At 43.0% G+C, this 17,366-nt stretch overlaps 1 protein-coding gene across 2 annotated transcripts in view; it reads left to right on the top strand.

The window, feature by feature from the left end:
- The window catches only part of LOC116752735 (kalirin-like), a 117,692-nt gene that overhangs the window by 26,896 nt on the left and 73,430 nt on the right, over positions 1-17,366 (top strand). The window contains exons 2-3 of one of the 2 annotated variants that reach the window (XM_032629489.1): positions 13,886-14,166; positions 15,551-15,655. In XM_032629489.1, coding sequence (XP_032485380.1) covers positions 13,886-14,166; positions 15,551-15,655 — 386 coding nt within the window. The remainder of the gene's footprint in view (positions 1-13,885; positions 14,167-15,550; positions 15,656-17,366) is intronic. The other variant, XM_032629488.1, reaches the window with a different exon arrangement.

Raw genomic sequence — 17,366 nt, 5'->3', positions numbered from 1 at the left:
TTCTCTAAATCTGAAATTATGTCAAAATAAAAAATTTATAAGAAATGATGCCAACGGGATCATACTCGTGAACTCATCCCCAGGTTGATGGAGATAGGAAGAACCCAGACAGTGGTTTTTCCTGTCCCCATCAACCTGAGGATGAATTCCCTTAGTGTACCCTGAGTGTACCTCTGTGCTCTGGGTCTGGAGAAGCCAGAGAGGACCATGCTGAATGAAGAACACAGGGGGAATGTAGAAGGAGAGCCTGGGCTTGGTTGGGAGGCCCAGACTGAACACAGTCATGTTTGCCTACTGCTTTTCCCAAGCCAGGCAGCAAGGCCCTAGAGGCAAACTCACTTGGCCCAGGTCCTTAGGAGAGGCAGGGCCAGGCTAAGACTGCAGGGTCTCAAGCTGCCTTAAGTCCTGGAGACCCTAAATCTTAACACTTTCTTTCCTACCCCCCGCCACAAAAAAATGTAGTTTCCCAAAAGAGGACCCTGAAAACCCAGTCACTGATCACCTGTTTCTTTCTCCAGATACACAGTTTCCTCCTCTTTCTTCTTCCCTCGGGTTCTCTAGGAGAATTTCCATTGTGACATTTTCGGTTAAGTAGCACTTTATTACAGGCTTAAATGTTCCTGTGGCTCCCTGCTTAACTCTTTCCCTCCACCTCTATAATTAAGCCTGGCATGGTTACCTTTGGTTAAGGTTACTACTGAAGGGCACATTATAAGTTGAATCCAGGTCCTGGGTAGACTCTGATGTGATAGCACATAGCCAAAAATAACTGGCCTGGACTATAAACTCATCTCCTACTTCGGTGTTCATAAGAGGTGAGTTTGACCGTCAACCCTGCTGTCAGGATACCATCCTCAGGAGTCGATTCACCTTTTGTATTCCAGACTGAGATGGAAAAATAGCCAGTAACGATGCTAGCTAGCCACACTGCTTTCTACAACACATTAATAGAATTTGGTAAATGTTCCCTTTGGAGAGTCATCATCTACATGAGCATGTTGATTAGCATATTAAAGGTTCCTCGAAGTCCTGCAGAAAAGGAACAGGTAACTTCTTTGACCCATCTTAATTGACTGGGCGACAGTTTGAACATCTTAAGGAACAGGAAGCAGGAGCCTGTATTGATATTCACATTACTGAGTTTTAGAGATGAATGCCTCAGCAACATTGACTTTTCCTTAGAGGTCTCTGGGCCTAAAAATAGTCAGACTCCAGTGATTTCTCTTGCTTTGTCCTTAGCTATTCATCACCAGCCATTTAATGAGCTCCTCTATGACTAAACAGTTTGTGCTGGGGATACAAAGATGGAGGACAGCTCAGTCCTCAAGGACTTTCCTTAGAGTTAGGGAGGTAAGGTACATAAACAAACATTTATCAGTGCCAAATGAATGGTACGAGAGGTACTCCCAGAGAAATAGGAGAACACGCTGGGCTTAGTCATCTAAGAAGTCCTAGGTAGGCTTTAGACAAGCCGAGAGGCTGCAGAATGTTTTGAGCAATGAGAAATGCAACATGGGTGGTGCAGTGAACTGAATAATTAGCCTAAAGTAGGTGGTTCAAATAGAATAGTTGTTTCCAAACTTTAACATATATCAGATTCACTTGGAGGGCTCGTTAGAACACAGTGCTGGGCCACCCCCATAGTTTCTCATCCGGTACCTCTGGAGTGGGACCCAAGAATATGCATTTCTAACAAGGGCCCAGATGATGGTCACATTGCTGGTCTGGGGACCACAGTTTGAGAACCTTGGATTATCAAAGAGTGGAAGCTCAGAGAGCTGGAAAGGTGAGCTCAGGCCTGACCACGGAGTACCTTAAATGGCAGGCTGACAAGTTAGACTTTGTTAATCAAGTTTTGAACAGGGGGCTTCCCTGGTGGCGCAGTGGTTGAGAGTCCGCCTGCCGATGCAGGGGACACGGGTTCGTGCCCCGGTCTGGGAAGATCCCACATGCCGCGGAGCGGCTGGGCCCGTGAGCCATGGCCACTGAGCCTGCGCGTCCGGAGCCTGTGCTCCGCAACGTGAGAGGCCACAGCAGTGAGAGGCCCACATACCGCAAAAACAAAAAAAAAAAAAAAAAAAGTTTTGAACAGGGACTTGCCCAAAGCAATAGAATTGTTCTGGTAGCAGAGAGATGTCGAATGGATAAGAGAAAAAGACTAGCTGCAGAGAAACCAATTTGGAGGTTTTTACATAGTTAATTAAAGCAAGTGGATTTAAAAGCTCTGAATTAGGGCAGTGACAGCAGGAATGGAAAGAGAAATATTCTTGCAGAAATCTTTGTGAATGAAGAATTAGCTTGCAGGACAGAAAAACTGAAAGGTAGTCTTGGTCATTCTCTGAGAGAGTATTCAGTTATATACGGTAACTTGTATAATGTTATTTTGAGGCTTTGTGAGTATTACTGGAGCTGAACTTGTTTATGTTCACACATTCTGAAAAGTGGAAAATGTTACCATGTAAGGTAGTAGGGTAAGTTATTTTAGAGAGCTTACATTTAACCCACTTGAGGGCTTATTTGAAGGCCTAGGGGAAAGCTCCAGTGTGGATACATCATGGACTCAGGAGTGGCCCTATTTTACCATGGAAATTTGACTTCCCTGCCAGGCGTACACTTGGGAGGGTGGCATATGAGGAGAGGCCAGAAGAAGACACCTTCCCCAGCCTTGGGACTTGGCAGTTACCATGTGTCCTGATTAGAAGACCTCCTTGTGCTCGTGATACCTTTAGAGAAGAAAACGGATCCCCGGTGACCTCAGTTCCTACTGATCCACTGATTCTTGTAGCCCTATTACAAGCCCATTACTTAAATAAAAATTCTGTATTTAGGTTTTATACTAATATGACGTGTCCTTTCTTCAGTCTCAGTTTGGAAAGTTCTACCACACTCTTCTGGTGGTGATGTTTTGAACAGTTCAGAAGCCTTTTAGGAGAGTTCCCTACTCCACAGTTTAGGAAACAATGTGCCTTTCCTCTCCAGAGGCTGTGGACGAGTCTGAGAGAATGAAACGGGCATATCGATGGAAGTCGTATCTGGAGTATTTGCTCTCCGAAGGGCGACAGAGCTGCTTTCACTGACTTTTGCCTGCTCTGACATGTCAAGCTGCAGAATCTACCCCTGGAACGTAGAGAGAGAATTTTTAGCCCTTAACTTCTAAAGCCAACTAGGGGGACTAGTGAATCACGTGATCCAGTGTGACAGCCTGTCATAGCACTGGCCTTGCGTGTTTAGGATGTGCTTGTCTGGGGTCGGGGGAGGGCACGGACTCAGTGCCCTTTGAGGTTGCTCCTCCCTCTGTCTCTGACTCAGAGAGAAGATTACACGGGAAGCTGAGGCCAAGGAGACCTGAGGACAGGCAGTTGGAAACTTCATTTTACTCTCTGCATCCAGTGGCATCCTGATGGAAGTCAATGCAGGGACAGGGCACTGAAGGAACCAGCAGTAGTCAAGGGAGATCTGGACTGAATTAGAACAGAATTCTGAAGAGTTCATTTAGATGAAAGCCGGAGGTGCTGACTTTTCACCCTCATGGAGACTGTTTTGTCTGTTGGAAAAGATCTTGATGTGAAGAGCGTATGTCCCAATGGGCTCTGAAGATGAAAAGGCTTTCTGCGCTATATGGATGCCACTGGATTTGGAATTGTTCCTGTGGTTCACATTTCTGTGCACATGCTACCAGGATAGGAAGAGCAGTATAGGGAAGAGAAGGGAACCAATAAGTAGGAATAAAGTAAGATAGAGCCTAATGCAATGTGCTCTTGGGACTCAGAGTGGTCCTTCATTTTGTGTTCCTAGTTTAATGGGAAAAATCAGACACAGACATTATAAATCGTAGAGATTTAGATGTGAAAAAATGTATAAAAAACCCATAAAGCCTGAGTAGAGTGAACCTAGTTGCAGGGCAGGAATAAAGAAGTAGGCGTAGAGAAATGGCCTTGATGACATGGGGTGGGAGGGCAAAGCTGGGGCGAAGTGAGAGTAACATCGACATATATACACGACCGGATGTAAAATAGTTGGCTGGTGGGAAGCAGCATAGCACAGGGAGATCAGCTCGGTGCTTTGCGATGACCTAGAGGCGGGTAGGATAGGGAAGATGGGAGGGAGGCACAAGAGCGAGGGGATATGGGGACACGTGTATGCATACGGCTGATTCGCTTTGTTGTGCAACAGAAACTAACACGGTATTGTGAAGCAATTATACTCCAATGAAGATCTATTTAAAAAAAGGGTGAGTTGGCAAAGGACTCATTGGAGAAGAAATTCCTGAACTAAGTGTGTAAAAGCTATGGCTTAGTAAGCAGGAGGCAGGGGCTTGCACTATGCATTTGAGACTTGAATCTGGCTAAGGGATGGGGGAAGGAATACCCTGAGGCCAGGTGTTTGCCAGCTTTAGTCTAACATTGTGGTAGGAGCAATCGCAAGGGCAGCAAGTTTCCTAGTGTTAAGAGACAGTGTTTCTGCACCAGGCCGATTCTCCCCCTCCCCCATGTCCTATTGCTGTCACCGTAGCATCCTTCTTCTGGCACCAAGTGGCCCAGACACCAAGAAGGGCAACCAAGTGGTTTTCAGGGAAGCCAGCCATGCCAGGACCTGGTGGTACATAGCCTCAGGACCTCTGCTGAAAGTGCAACCAGGAGATGGGCTTTGCTAAGCATTCTGCTAAAAGGCCTACCAGGGCCCTTCTCCTACATCATGAAAGATGTACTAATACTTACTGTAGGTTTTGTGCTCTCCGTGCCTACAAACAATTGAATTTATGGATTTGTTACCCAGAGAATTTTCACCCTGACCTTCCCATCATACACCCTTCTCTAGATTTGCAATTACCAGTGTGAAAAAAATGTATGTGTGATACTTCTATGATTTTTATATTAAGTAAATTATTTATAGAAAGCCAAAGGAGACGAGAATGTCTGGGTACATAATCTATTCAGGCAGATGTATTGAAATGCATTTACCTTATATAGCTCAAGCCACGGAGAGCAATAAGGATGAGTTTACAGTGATTCTTGTATCATTGGAGCTAAAGCAAGACAAAAGGAATTTAAAGGACTTTTCTGTAAATATCTAGTGATGTTAGGAATTTTTGTGATTTCTTCTGATATCAGCTACCAGAGTCAAAGCTTCCAATACAATATTATGATGAATACCAGGGAGATTTTATAGACCTGTTGTCCAACTAGATGGTGGATGATGAGGTATGACTAATAAAGAACAGCTAGACCCCCTATCTTTTCTTTTTTTTGACATCTTTATTGGGGTATAATTGCTTTACAATGGTGTGTTAGTTTCTGCTTTATAACAAAGTGAATCAGTTATACACACACATATATCCCCATATCTCTTCCCTCTTGCGTCTCCCTCCCTCCCACCCTCCCTATCCCACTCCTCTAGGTAGACCCCCTATCTTTTAGCAATTACATAATACAGTATGTGGAAGACATGCCTTTGGGGTGTGATTGAATACCATCACTGAACTCCAGAAGAACAGACTGAAATGAGTTTTCCTTCTTGAGTTGTGCCTTTGAAGTCAGTGTAGAAAATGGTGGGCCAGCTTAGTGAGTTATGCATCTGGGGTACTCATAATCCACCAAAACCTTGGATGCCACCTGTACATATGTGAACTCTATGGGGTCCCAGCCTAGCACTTGTAAGGACACCACTCCTGGTCTTCGGGGCTATTAAACCCATACAACTAATAGAACTGTTTTCTCTTTTTGTCTAGGACATGTGGTCCTTCTTTACTTTCAACTCACTTTGAGGTCAGTGGAAAGCAGAACCAATATTTTGTGATTAGAAAAAATAATAGATATCAGTCCTGTGGATGCAGCCATAAGGCATTTGCCATATCCTAAATTTGCATTTCTGTGGTGACTTGTACACAATGTATCCTTTCAGAATAGTTTTACAAAATTTACATGAAACCAAAAAGGGTAGAAGACTTTTTTAGGTGTAACATAAAAAATGAAAGAAATAATGAAGCAAAACATTTTAGAAAGAAAATTGAATTTATGAATGAGCAAAGTTTCTAGTATCTTCCTGCACATCGTGAAGAGGTTTCAGGAATTCCTCACCAAAATGAAAGTTGTAGATTCTTGTGGAAGTGGTATGTTTAATTAAAAAATACATTTCAAAAAAAAGAAAGTTTTCATAAACAATATGCCACTGTGGAAGGAAAAAAAATTTCTAGTATATTTGGTTACTATGCATGTGGTACACAAATATCTTACATTTTGATTGCTAATGAAGGACTTCCCAGCTAAAAGAATGTTTGACATAGACAATGGACTTATTAGGACGTGCTCAGTCTGTAAACTCTCATGGGCTTTTTTCCAATTTTCATCTTTATGTCAAGCAGACAGCTCTCATCTCCTGTGCTGCTTAGAAACGTGCTGCTGTACTTAAATTACCTAAAATTATGGAGCCTTTGTCCCAAGTCTTAGGCCAATAACATTGACATGTTTATTCTAACCCCATGATGGTATCTGAGACCCTAATATCAACAGCTGTTTAGTTGCCTGGTCATCAAGCCCATCAGAAGCTTGCATTCTGAGGGATAGATACCCTGTAGATAAAGAGACACATGTCATCTCCAGGGAGTAACCTGTGCTGCCTAAACTTCTTAATGGTGGGAGGGTGGACAACAATGACATGGTAGCCCAAGGATGTGACTACCTTATTCTCCAATGAGATTTCAGGCATTGATCGTAGGAGTGGTTATTTGAAGTGGGGAGGGAGAGTAACACAGAATGGCAACTGGTAGCCTGAAGTTTTTCTTTGTTTTCCTGAGGTACTTTGAGGTTAAAAATGGCTTACATTACTAGAGTCTAGCCTTTAGAGGAACATACAGATGGAGTGAAGGAAGATACAGAATAGAATCACAGACATGGAACTAGGGGAGATAGTTATGGTTTTATTGATTTTTATTTAACTTAGATGGTACTTCCAGTGGAATTAGACACTGTTATAAGCACTTCACAAATATTAATCCTGATAACAACCCTATAAGATAGATACTAATATTATCTTCATTTACTGATGAGAAAACCAAGAAACACAGAGATCAAGTAATTGGCCCAGAGTCACAGAGCTAGCCAGTGGTAGAGCAAGACTTTGAATGCACTCTGTCTAATTTGTCCATTTTGTAGATGAAGAAACAGAGGCCTTTCTGTCCAGTGCTGCCATCTCTCTGTTGCAATCCATAGAGTAGGCACCAGTAGATTATTCTTTTTTTTTTTTTTTTTTTTTTGGTACGTGGGCCTCTCACCGTTGTGGCCTCTCCCGTTGCAGAGCATAGGCTCCGGTCGCGCAGGCTCAGCAGCCATGGCTCACGGGCCCAGCCGCTCCGCGGCATGTGGGATCTTCCCGGACCAGGGCACAAACCCGTGTCCCCTGCATCGGCAGGCAGACTCTCAACCGCTGCGCCACCAGGGAAGCCCTACACCAGTAGATTATTCTTGAATCATATAATCAGGGCGGGAAAAGTATACCAACAGAGTTTTCTCTTTTAATCAACTTGAACAAAATATCATTAAAAGATGAGTGTTGGTGTCAAGAATTCTCTAGTCATTGGTAAAGCTTTGGAACATGTTCTGTGACCATGCATCAAGTCTTCTATTCTTAGGTATTAAGGAAGAAATTGGGCAGTTTAGAGAGGTGGCTTGGAAATTGAAGGAAGCATGGATAAAAAATATTATGGAAGTCTGCTGGTGGCTAAGAGTTTGTTGTTTGTTGGCTTATTTATATAGATTTTCTTGATTTCATTAGTATCTTCATATTCCCATGACCAATCATGGGAATTCATTCAACTCATGCAATTCAGAGTCTATGAAGTTGGACCTCCAACCTCATGGATTACCCTGCCAAGCTTCCTGTTTTTCCAGTTTGTGGCTGAGAAATCAACTATAGGATGCATTTCCTATTGGTCTAGAGGCACTGGATTTTACCTTTTTATTTCTTCTCCTTGAAACATTCTATTTCATCTCAACTTCATTCTTTGAAGTAGGTGTTTTGGGTTAGGGAGAGCACATTTAATTTTTCCAGAGGAAAATTATGTACTAATGGTGCATATTGAAACACCTAGAAGAATACAGGAAGATGAGAACTTTTGCACATGGTTGGTGGGAGTAAATCAGAGAGCAATTTGGCAGTACCTAGTGAAGCTGGTGATGTGTATTCACTAAAACCCAGCAGTTTCATCTTGAAATACATGCTTTAGAATTGAGAGCTGTGCTCCTCAATGTGCGATCTATAGATGGTGAAGGTTTGTGAGCTATGTTTCCAGTCCACAGGGAGATAAATACAGAAAATGAGAGTGAGCATTTACTATACTGTGTTTGATACTGTAGCTTTGTAGTATAGTCTGAAGTCTGGGAGTGTGATTCTTCCAGCTTCATTCTTCTTTCTCCAGATTGTTTTGGCTATTCGGAGTCTTTTGTGTTTCTGTTCAAATTAAAAATTTTTTTGTTCTAGTTCTGTGAAAAATACCATTGATATGGATTGCATTGAATCTGTAGATTGCCTTGGATAGTATGGTCATTTTAACAATATTGATTCTTCCAATCCAAAAACACGGTATATCTTTCCATCTGTTTGTGTTGTCTTCAGTTTCTTTCATCAGCGTATTATAATTTTCAGAGTACAGGTCTTTTGCCTCCTTAGGTAGGTTGATTCCTAGGCATTTATTTTACTCTTTTTGATGCAATGATAAATGGGATTGTTTCCTTAATTTCTCTTTCTGATATTTTGTTATTAGTGTATGTAAATGCAACAGATTTCTGTATATTAATTTTGTATCCTGCAACTTTACTGAATTCATTGATGAGCTCTAGCAGTTTCCTGGTAGTGTCTTTAGCATTGTCTGTACATAAGCATCGTGTCATTTCCAATTTGGATTCCTTTTATTTCTTTTTCTTCTTTGATTGCTGTGACTAGTACTTCCAAAACTATGTTGAATAAAAGTGATGCAAATGGGCATCTTTATCTTGTTGCTGATCTTAGAGGAAATGCTTTCAGCTTTTTACTGTTGAGTATTGTTGTTGGCTGTGGGTTTGTCGTATATGGCCTTTATTATGTTGAGGTATGTTCCCTCTATGCCCACTTTCTGGAGAGAGTTTTATCATAAAGGGATGTTGAATTTTATCAAGAGCCTTTTCTGGAACAGGATAGAGCGCCCATAAATAAACACATGCACTTATGGTCAATTAATCTACAACAAAGGCAAGAATATACAATGGAGAAAAGACAGTCTCTTCAATAAGTGGTGCTGGAAAAACTGGACAGCTACACGTAAAAGAACAAAATTAGAACATTCTCTAACACCATGTGCAAAAATAAACTCAAAATGGATTAAAGACCTAAACATAAGACCGGATACTATAAAACTCCTAGAGAAAAACATAGGTGCAGAATACTCTTTGACATAAATCACAACAATATTTTTTTGGATCTCTCCCCTAGAATAACAGAAACAAAAGCAAAAATAAACAAATGGAACCTAATTAAATGTAAAAGCTTTTGCACAGCAAAGGAAACCATAAACAAAATTAAAAGCCAACCACAGACTGGGAGGAAATACTGCGAATGATGGTACCAACAAGGGATTAATTTCCAAAATATACAAATAGCTCATACAGCTTAATATCAAAAAACCAAACAACCCAGTCAAAAAATGGCCAGAAGAGCTAAATAGACATTTCTCCAAAGACATACAGATGGCCAACAGGCACGTGAAAAGGTGTTCAGTATCGCTAATCATTAGAGAAAGGCAAATTAAAACCACAGTGAGGTATCACCTCACACTGGTCAGAATGGCCATCATGAAAAAGTCTACAAATAACAAATGCTACAGAAGAGGTGGAGAAACAGGAACCCTCCTACACTGTTGGTGCGAATGTACATTAATGCAGCCACTATGGAGAACAGTATGGAGATCCCTTTAAAAAGTAAAAATAGAATTATCATATGATCCAGTGATCTCTCTCCTGGGCAGACATCCAGAGAAAACTCTAATTTGAAAAGATACATGCACCCCAGTGTTCATAGCAGCACTATTTACAATAGCCAAGACATGGAAGCAACCTAAATATCCATTGACAGATGAATGGATAAAGAAGATGTGGGGGGGGTGTGTGTGTGTGTGTGTGTACACATGCACAATGGAATATTACTCAGCCATAAAAAAGAATGACAATCATTTGCAACAACATGGATGGACCTAGAGATTATCATATTAAGTGAAGGAATTCGGACAGAGAAAGACAAGTATCATAGGATATCACTTACATGTGGAATCTAAAAAAATATGATACAAATGAACTTGTTTACAAAGCAGAAATAGACTCACAGACATAGAAAACAAACTTATGATTACCAAAGGGGAAAGTGATGGGGGAGGATAAATTGGGAGTTTGAGATTAACATATACACTCTACTGTATATCAATTAGATAAACAATAAGGACCTACTGTGTAGCACAGGGAACTATATTCAATATCTTATAATAACCTATAATGGCAAAGAATCTGGAAAAGAATATATACGTATATATACACATATGTATGTATAACTGAATCACTTTGCTGTACATTTGAAACCAACACAACTTTGTAAATCAACTATAGTTCAATTAAAAGAAAGATTAAAAAAAACTGAAGCAAATATGGCAAAAATGTCTACACTTAAGTCTACACTTAATCATATCTAGGCGGTGGGTATTTAGATGTTAAATTTTTTCTATATTTTCTTCTATTTGAAAAATATCTCATAGTGGGACTTCCCCGGCGGTCCAGTTGTTAGTTAAGACTTCGTGCTTCCACTGCAGGGGGGTGAGGGTTCGATCCCTGGTTGGGGAACTAAGATCCCACATGCTGAGTGGTGCAGCCAAAACAAAATGAAAAAAATAAAAATATCTCATAGTAAAATCAGCCTCAGAATATTATTTTTTCTGATCTAGGAAGCAAGTTGGACATACCAGGGAACTTTATTCCTTGCAGTGTCCAAGGACACATTTGTCTTCCCAGTGACGTAAAAACAGATACCAATCTCATGGGCAGTTTTTAATGCCTCAGGGCTGAAGAGGAAGCATTGGTTCGGAACCCTGGAGAGATGTAGAGGTGCCTGGCTTCTGGTCCTAGCTTTATGACTAACTAATTTGTGACCATGGATTTCCCATATACAAGCTTTCATTGCCTTATCTGTAAAATTAGTGAGACTGAGATTGTTTTCAGCATTGAAATTTAATAACATATAAATTATATATAAATGTCTATACGAAATGTCTCATAGACTAACAACCTGATGTTCTTTTTTACAATAATTATAGAGGCTAACAGAATTCATGGAGTAGACACAGATGTGGGAATAAGATTAAATATATGTGCAGTAGAGTCAGATCTCGGTTTAAATTTTGCCTCTCTGCCACACTAATGATGACCCTGGGTTTCCTGGAACACTCTATTTCCTAAGATGATACTCATACTTAGTACCTGTCTCAGCTTGGAAAGATTTGGTGAGATAACAGTATTACTGTTGTAGTTGTTACAGATGAGTCAGTTAGCTGTTGTGCCCGGAAAGGTATTAGAATAAATTCTCAAACAGCTCATTGCAGCCACCTCTTCCAAAGATGGGGTGAGCATCACCTGGCAGTTATCCTTTGAAGTAGCAATAAACCAAGTACACATTTTCTAGACTAAACGATGCCACATCTTTTTGTAACCATGCATTCAGAGTGATTTAGAAATAGTCCTGTCTCAATACGGGACCCTAACTAGATGACAAGTTAGAGATTGCTTCCAACTCTTCAGTTCTCTTTTATTTGGGCTGTGGTTGAATGGCCCTGATGGTTTACACAGAATAAACTTGAAACAAAATTGAGGATACTCTTGATTTTTAATTTGTACTTTATAATCCGTACACTTGCCATTAATTTGTACAGAATGCACCAAAGCAGAATCAGATGATAGAGAGAGGAGCAGAATGGTCAGTCAAAATTTGCATTCATGAATCTCAAAGCCAGGCTGTGGTTTGTCATGGAGCAGAACACTTAGGCAGTCATCCGTCTTGCTTAGTGACACAAGGCACAGTTAATGTGGCTGGGCCCCTAGCTCTGCTGACACAACATATGCTGATAAATCTAAGGTTTGAAGGCTTGGATTTAACAGACTTGTGGTATCCCAGGGGCCTGGTGAATGAAAAGCCTCTGTGGCTTATCAGCAGAGAGATAAGAGGCCCAGGTCCCACTGCTAGTGCTGCAGTGGTGCTGCTGAGATGTTTATCACCCGGGCTTCTGAGAACAGGAGTTTGACCCATACCAAACACTTCAGAAATAATGTCAACACACCCAAGACCACAGCCAGCACAGAATTCTCTGAGATAAGATTACAGCTTTGTCCTTAAAGGGATGTCAACCAAGTCAGTCGATCCCTAAATATTCCCTGAGCTGAGCAACCCTATGAGTTATCCTTCATACCAGGGGGCTTTAGAAGCTCAATTTTTAATGCTTCTACATGCAGATATTCTGTTCTTGTTTTCTAAAGTATGCACAGAACTCTAACCATATCTAAGAAAGTTCCCGCAGGGTCAGGAGCCTGAGCTTGGTGCCTGTGAGATCAGCCGGTTATAGAAGCTGGAGGCAGCTCTTGACTGGCAAAAATATTTATTCTTTTTATTTTAAGATTTGGTTTCTAATGTATTGGACAGGTCTAGGCCGTCGGGCCTCCCAGGCCAGGTTAGACCTCTAGTCTCGGTCTAGGATAAAGTCATTACTGTATAGGAAAAGATGATTCGGTCTTTGAGACAAGTGGGTGTAAAAGGCCAAGGCAGTACTTTTTATAAATACCTAGTCATGCGTTTGGTTTAACTAGCAGTATGCAAACTGGTACCAGGGCCACAGGGCCCATCAGGGGTTGAGGTGAAGCTGGTCAGGTATTCTCCCAAGACCTCTTTGGCAATGAGAAGCAGCAGCATAAGAGAGACAACTCACCTGTGATGTGTCATCCAGATACTAACTGTATCACTTCTTGCTTTAAAATGCCTCCCATTCATTCCTTTGTCCTCCCCGTGTCCTCCTAGTGTGGGCTTCTAGATTCCAATCCCTCTTCCCAGGGCTATGTTGTCTGTAGTTACCAGATTAATTAAAAAACAAACAAGCAAACAAAAGCCCTTTTTGCCCCCTTTCCCATTAGCGTCTCACAATAAAGTTCATACTCCTCTAGTTTACTATTAAATGTTTTCACTCTTCTTTCTGTCCAGTTTCTCCTCTGTTCATCTTTATTTCATTGGAAGGGTCTGCTTAAGGGCTGTGTTCACTTGTTTTTCCATTTTCCCGCCTCTGTGCTTTTGTTCCTGCCATCTCCCGCTTTTGGAATTCCTTCTCCCTTCCCTTCTACTCAGACACATCTCTTCCGTTAAAGGTTTTCAGACCAGTCCTGCCTGCGCTGATCTGACCCTCCTCTCAGCTCTGCTTCCTTATGGTCTAGAGCCCATGCCAGCCCTTTGGCAATTAACCACATACTGCTTTGTGCATTTATCTTTATTTTGCGTGCTGTCTTGCTCTTTGGCACTTCTCTTTCCCTCTTTGTGTGTGTTCGTGTGTGTGTGTGTGTGTGTGTGTGTGTGTGTAGCTAGATAAGGCATCTATGAAAATAAAATCTGTGTCTTATACAACTTTATAATACTCATAGGTGCTCTATGACATTGTTACTGGTTGATGGTTCTTGCTTAGAATCTTGATTTTGCAGGAGTCTTTGTCTTCTGTCTGCAGCTGGCCTTGACATTCTGCCTGGTGCCCTAGCTTCCTGGGGTTGGAGCTGTCTTTCTCCCAGGCTGGCAGCCTGCCTTAACTGCCCCTGACACGCCGTGTCTGTCTATTCTTTTTCCTCAGATGCGTACTCTCACTCAAGTGAAAACGGAGGCAAGTCTGAGTCGGTGGCCAACCTGCAGGCCCAGCCCTCCCTGAACTCCATCCACAGTTCCCCTGGGCCCAAGCGCTCCACCAACACCCTGAAGAAGTGGCTGACGAGTCCCGTGCGGCGGCTCAACAGCGGGAAGGCAGACGGAAACATCAAGAAGCAGAAGAAAGTACGAGACGGTCGGAAGAGCTTCGACCTGGGATCTCCCAAGCCTGGGGATGAGACCACCCCTCAGGGAGACAGTGCTGACGAGGTACTTACTCGAAGCCCCGGAGCCTTCCATCGGGAGGGGTTTCTGATGTACCTCCTTCCTGGAGCCTCGAGAGGCATCCTTCCCCGGGGTTTGTAAACTAGCCAGACTCTAGTTCCCAGTAGTTCGTCTTCTTGGGCCTAGGTGATCTTTGTATTCTCAAGACATTGCCAGTTTGAATATAGTTCCCTGTGCTGTACAGTAGGACCTTGTTGTTTATCCATTCTAGATGTAATAGTTTGCATCTACCAACCCCAAACTCCCAGTCCATCCTTCTCTCTCCCCTCCTCCCCTTGGCAACCACAAGTCTGTTCTCTGTGTCTATGAATCTGTTTAGTTCAATTTAAAAAAAAAAAATTAAAAACAGTAGGAATAAAAAAAAAGACATTGCCAGTTTGATTTGTGACTGGTTAAAGACTAGCACCTAGAATATCCAGCAGACAGATACCATTTTGCCAGATTTGGAGATGCGTGTCGGGGCCCACGGGGAGCCAGCTGGTCACCAAGTCCCCAGCCTCTACTAAAGACCGCATTAAACCTGCCACGCCTGGAAAACAGAAGACTGTCCTGGGAGATTATGGCTGCTTTCGAGTGTGTTGAGCAGTGGCATTTATAAAATGGAGTAGACAACTCCTGGTTGCTCCAGAAGGGAGAATTATGATTAACAGGTGAAGGTTTACAGTAGCCAAGGTTGCAGCCTTTAATGGGGGCTCAACCAGTGATGAAGTGGGGCTTCATGAAAACAGATGAACACCCATACTGAAAAGGTTTGGGAGACTGTATGACCTCACATAACAGTTGGAGAGACCAGTGTTGGCTGAGAGGTCAGACTGGGCAACGACCTCTTATATCCCTTCCAAAACTGGGATTCTGTGATCAAAATATAGTGGGTATTTGGTTCGGGAATGAGATAATTCTTTTATCTGGCAAACTAACCTACTCTAGTCACTGACATGGCTAAGAAATTCTTCCTGATGTGAAACCAGACTCTTTGTAGTTTTATGCTACCTTTTCTCCCTCTGAATGGCAGTAGAGCCTGGTGATCTTTAGATTGTAGTTTGAGTCCTTCATAAACTTAAAAGTTAGTTTCTCTCTAACCACTCTCTCAGCTTTCGCTCTTCCTGGCTAATCGATAAAGTAGATGTTTTTCGTGTGTGTGTGTGTGTGTGTGTGTGTGTGTGTGTTTTCCACCATTTGGACCTCATTGTCCTTTTGAGATAAGCAGGTGTGCCCATTCCACACAGGAGGACCCTGAAACTGAAAAAAATAGGAGTGTGTTGAGAGAGGCGGGTATCTTATATGTTTCTTTTCTAAAAATCCCAAGTCCTGAACCAACTGGCATCTTTAACTATAGGAAACAGTGACTAATGCTGCTCTTTTGTTCTAGAAGAGCAAGAAAGGTTGGGGTGAGGATGAGCCAGATGAAGAGTCACACACACCCCTCCCTCCGCCTATGAAGATCTTTGACAACGACCCCACGCAGGACGAGATGGTAGGACTTCCTTCTCACTTGGAAGAGCCACGTGTAAAACACGTGATTTCGTTTTTTGTGTGTGTCAGGGGTAGTAACACTCTCTCTCCCTTGTTATCGCTTATGCCGCATGAATCTGAGGTGATATAGATTCCATCTGTGTTGGGGGCTCCCCTCCCCCACCCCTGGAGGTCTGACTTCATTCTGGGCAGTACAGGGGTGGGTGTAAAATACTCAAAGCAGAAATCTGCCTAGTATCTCGTCCTGTTGATGAAGGGTAATGGCTATGTCTTTGGAAGCAGCAGATCCCAAAAAGAACTATTGTCTCGAAGAGGAATCCAAGGTGGTTCTAGGTCATGATCATTTTGTTGTTCAACCGATGTTTTAGTTGATTATTTTCCTCATCCTCAACTCTAAAATCCAAATCATGGTAACTTCCAGTCAAGCCCAGTGCAAACAAAGCATGAGGGATGGAGATGCTGCTAAGGGGAGGTTTTGTCAAAGTTGGACAAACCTAACATGCCAGGTTGCCTCAGTTCTTTGATTTGCAAAATTCTCTGGCTCACTGGCCTGCAGAGACTCTCTGGTGTCTGAAATGTGAACGTCCACCAAGCCTCTGGGCGCAGGGTCATCATCCCGATTGTTCTGGAGCAGAGGCTCAGGTTGAATGTGCTTCCTGGTACTGAGCTGAGGCTCGGGTAGGTCCCTGCTTTCGTTGTGTGCTCCGTCACTGGCCTTCCTAACTGTGCTGTCACTTCGTTGTGTTTCTCTTGCTTCTCTCAGCGTCGCTGTCCTGGAGGACTCTGGAGGCTGAGGTGGTGGTTTCAGTTCTTGACTGTCCTTCCCGTTTGCTTTCCGGAGTGTCGTTTTACTGTGCTGCTGGTGGTGGTTAGCCATCCCCCTGGGGCCTCCCTGTGCTCTCCAGTGCTCTGCCCGGCAGTCAGCAGCCCCTTCCGAGGTGGTGGGCCCAGCATGCACGGGCAGGGAGCAAACCTTCACAGCGCCACCCAGGATACAATCCAGGAAGTACTGATGCAGTTGCTTCAGTGTTTCTGGTGATATCCCAGATCTTGTTTGAATTCTCTCTGCTTTGCATTTTGGATCGGTGGCCCCCAGACATTAGTTGAGGTCTTTCTCTGTGCTAAGCTAGAGGGACATTTTCCAGGAACAGGTCCATGACTAAGATGTGGTCACTGCCCCCTCTGTGACTCACCCATGAGAAGCACACAGTTACGGCCCCTCATAAGGCTCTGTCTCTGGACTGTTGGGAAGAGAAGTAGAGGAAGCATGGCATGATGCCCATCCTGGATCCCCAGAGGCAGAAATGCCTGTGCTTCGCCTTGAGGTGGGAACGAGAACCAACCTGCTGTGTTCCCAGAGGCCTATTGTAAAATGTTCTAGAAACAGTGATAGCGTGTGTGGGGAGCAGGGCACTCAGGTCACATTATCTGCCGTCCCTCACCGCCCTTCGCATGGAAGTGCCAGCTTACATAAGATAAGGAGAGGTCACGAACCCTCCCCCTCGACATCCCTCAAGCACGGCTTGTTTTGGGGAAAGGATGTTATGTTGTTCCTGGATAATTTTTAACTGAGAATGCGGACTTACCCCCAGACACTTGTGTAGCCCTTTTCTTAGCCAGGATTAGGGCAGGTGGCATGAGCGCCTTTTTAAAAAGACACATGAACCTCCTCAGTCCGGCTGTTTGGTTTCTGAACGTCTGTTTTTCTGGAA

Source organism: Phocoena sinus, chromosome 4, assembly GCF_008692025.1.
Source record: "Phocoena sinus isolate mPhoSin1 chromosome 4, mPhoSin1.pri, whole genome shotgun sequence".
In the NCBI taxonomy this organism is placed as follows: domain Eukaryota; kingdom Metazoa; phylum Chordata; class Mammalia; order Artiodactyla; family Phocoenidae; genus Phocoena; species Phocoena sinus.
The sequence above is the reverse complement of the archived record's forward strand: the minus strand, read 5'-3'. Positions and strand labels throughout refer to the sequence as shown.